At 45.8% G+C, this 2,975-nt stretch overlaps 1 protein-coding gene across 1 annotated transcript; it reads right to left on the bottom strand.

Annotated features, from left to right (window-relative positions):
* Window positions 1-637: 637 nt before the first annotated feature.
* On the bottom strand, window positions 638-2,429 carry LOC109176492 (9-cis-epoxycarotenoid dioxygenase NCED6, chloroplastic). The gene has a single exon (XM_019325935.1). It carries the CDS (start codon window positions 2,406-2,408, stop codon window positions 678-680), a length of 1,731 nt encoding a protein of 576 aa, XP_019181480.1. The 5' UTR covers window positions 2,409-2,429; the 3' UTR covers window positions 638-677.
* Window positions 2,430-2,975: the final 546 nt, after the last annotated feature.

The raw sequence follows: 2,975 nt of genomic DNA, 5'->3' as shown, positions 1-2,975 counted from the left end.
AGCATTTCACAAGTCTGGTTAGCCATATCAATAAATAAAATGAGATGGGTGAATATTAAAAAAATACAATAAAAAATAGATGGGATTGAAACACCGTACCCTCTGCATTTCAGTACACAAAAAATTAAACAGCTATTACTCGATCAGTTATACTCCTCAAACATGTAGGCCCTGTTTGGTAAAAAATTGGCCTATAGGCCAATTTTAACTTATTTGATCACTATAAATTGTTTGATTTAGTTAAAATATCAATATAAATGTTTGGTTAATTAGCTTTTTGCAACTCCAAAATGCTAAAATTAAAAAAGTTACTCCTAACAACTTTTTCAATTAGCTTTTTGAGAAAAGAAATTATACCAAACAGCTATCAGCTAACAGCTAATTTACCAAACACTTTTCTATAATTAACTAATGTTATCAACTATTTATACCCTCTAATTAACACAATCAGCTAACAGCAAACAGCTATCAGCTAACAGCCATTTCACCTAACAGGACCGTAATCATTGTTTTCAAATACGTTTTCTTGGCATAAAATTATCATAACATTATTATGCATGCACATTAGAGGTAAAGAATGGTGATGAGTATAGGTAAGACTATTATTAATTACATAAAGAATTACACCAGCAATTTGCATGCATGCATGCATTCTAGCTACGTAAGTTTAATCTAATCTAATCTAAGCTTTGTTTACGTAGTTCTTCCCAACTAACGAATGTACCATGAAACCCGTACGGTACTCTCCTCGGCAGCTTTACCGACGCCACCTTCTTCATGTTCGATGCATTCACTATCGTCAACTCCGATCTTCCTTTTCTCTCGTCTCGAGCGAAGCTCATCAGATACCCCTCCTCTTCTTCTTCCCCCGCCGCCACCAAACACGGCTCCCCGCCGAATATTCCGTCGCCGTACCTAAACTCCGTCACCTTTCCGCTCTCTAAGTCCACCTTTGCCACGCCGCTGCATTTCGGCCACGGCTCCGCTATCGCCATGTACACGTACCGCGTTTTCCGGCCGAGAAGATTCTTGTTTACTTGTCCGGCTTCTAGGTTCATCCCGGAGACGATGACCCGCCGGCTCGACCGGCCGGTTTTTAGGTTTAGCCGGATTTCGGATAGTTCTGTCTTTAATGGGTCGTTTCCGCCGGAAAAAATGGTGGCGGCGGGTGTCATGCATGACCCGATTATCACGATGGTTTCTTCTCCTTCTTCGTTGAATTCTTCCCACGCGTTCCATAGATGCATGCAGAAACAGTTGGGGACCTCGACCCACCGGATATTCGACTCGTCGGCGTCGTTTTTCGGTAAAACTCCGAATCGGGAGACTTTGTTCGGGTCGTGGACCACGGGCGACCCGCCCCGGATCAGCTCGGATAACTTGAATACGACTTGGTAGTCCGGGACGATCACGTGATTTTGGGTGATTGCGAAGTCGTGGACGAGGGTCGGGTCGGGGAGGGAAATGGGTATGTCACGTGACTTTTGACCGCACGTGTCGAACTTGAAGAGTTTAAGGAAAGGTCTGTTGAGCACGTTGTAGCTAAGAGTGTAGAGATCTCCTGTGGTGGGGTCCACTTTGGGATGAGCTATGAGGGGATCGCGGATCTGGTCGTGAAAGCTGAACCGTCCGATCGTCTCGAGGTCACCGTCGTCTTTGATGTGGACGCAGTAGGGTAGATCATCCTCCGACATGGCTAGGAGCCGATTATTGAAATACACTAAGCCGGCGTTAGCCACGCCGGTCCCGCTCGAGCTGTCCACCAAGCCAATCATGGCTCGCGCGAAGAACAACCCGAGCCGAGCCAAGCCGAGGTGGCCATGCAGCTCCCCAATCGGCTTCGGAAAAACCGGCCTCCCTAACGCCGATTCCTGAACCAACCGGCTCGTTTGCGTGAACCGGCACGAGTAGCTCGCTTCATTCCCGGCGGGACTCAGCGTAACGGCGTGAATCATCCCGTCACCGTCGAACAGATGGTGGCCGGTGAGCGGTTCAAACAGCGGGTTAGCCCCATTCCTAACGTAAACGCCGGTCAGGCACGGCGGAATTCGGCCCACCACCTTGAGCCCATGCTGAACCGGGGCAAAGTTCCCCTGAAGCTGAACCGCGGGGTCAACCGTCCGGTTCAGTTCGTGCTTCTTTTCTAGTCTGGTAACTGATCTCTCCACCATGTCCAAAGCCGAGGCAGCAAGCTTTTGAACCGGGTTCAGTTCATGCCTCCTTACAGGTTTCACCGCCGGGGCTACCAGTGGCGGTGGCAGCACCGACGGTGACGGCGGCGGAGCTACTACTCCGGGAAGCGTTTTTGGTGGCTTAGAAGGTTTAACAAGAATTTTGCATGTAACAAAAGAAGGAGAAGTAGTGGAGTGTAACTTTGGAGTGGGTAAAGGAAGAAGAATGGAATGCATGGTTGACAAGAAGAAGAGAGAGAATAGTTGGGAAATTAATGTGTGGAAAGAAAAATGTAGAAAGCATGGGTTATATAGAAGAAGGTAAAAAAGTGCATTAAAGTAGGGGCAGGAGAGGAAGTCCAGCTAGGTTTCAGTAGAGGATGACACGTGTAATGTGATGATGAGCATGAAATTGGAAGAGACTACCAGACTAGACCAACACATATTTGGTTGGAAGGAAAGAATTATGGTGAAAATGAATTGTAATTTGGTGAAAAGAATAAGGTAAGAATAAAGTAGGAATTCAAATTACAGTGATTGGTATGCAAAATAAGATTACAGTGAATTGAAAGGGAATAAATGATATAATGACTGAAATGTCCTCATGTACTAATAATAATAATAGATGTCAGGGACAAAAATATCTTTCCAATCTCCAATTCAACACTGAATTACAGTTCCTGGGGGAGTTTGGAATTGTAATTCAGCATTTGGAGCGAATTGCAATTCCCTCCAACCAAACGGCGTAATTGTGGTCTCCGCGAAAACGCAATTCAACTACACCTAAACTACTAGCTCCAACCA

The sequence above is a fragment of the Ipomoea nil genome, unplaced genomic scaffold, assembly GCF_001879475.1.
Source record: "Ipomoea nil cultivar Tokyo-kokei standard unplaced genomic scaffold, Asagao_1.1 scaffold0706, whole genome shotgun sequence".
NCBI classification, from domain to species: domain Eukaryota; kingdom Viridiplantae; phylum Streptophyta; class Magnoliopsida; order Solanales; family Convolvulaceae; genus Ipomoea; species Ipomoea nil.
Note: the sequence above shows the minus strand (reverse complement) of the source record. Positions and strands in the feature narration are given on the sequence as shown.

What these genes read in the sequence shown, in the direction of transcription:
- LOC109176492 (XM_019325935.1), bottom strand. Translation starts at nt 2,408, where the DNA reads ATGCATTCCATTCTTCTTCCTTTACCCACTCCAAAGTTACACTCCACT.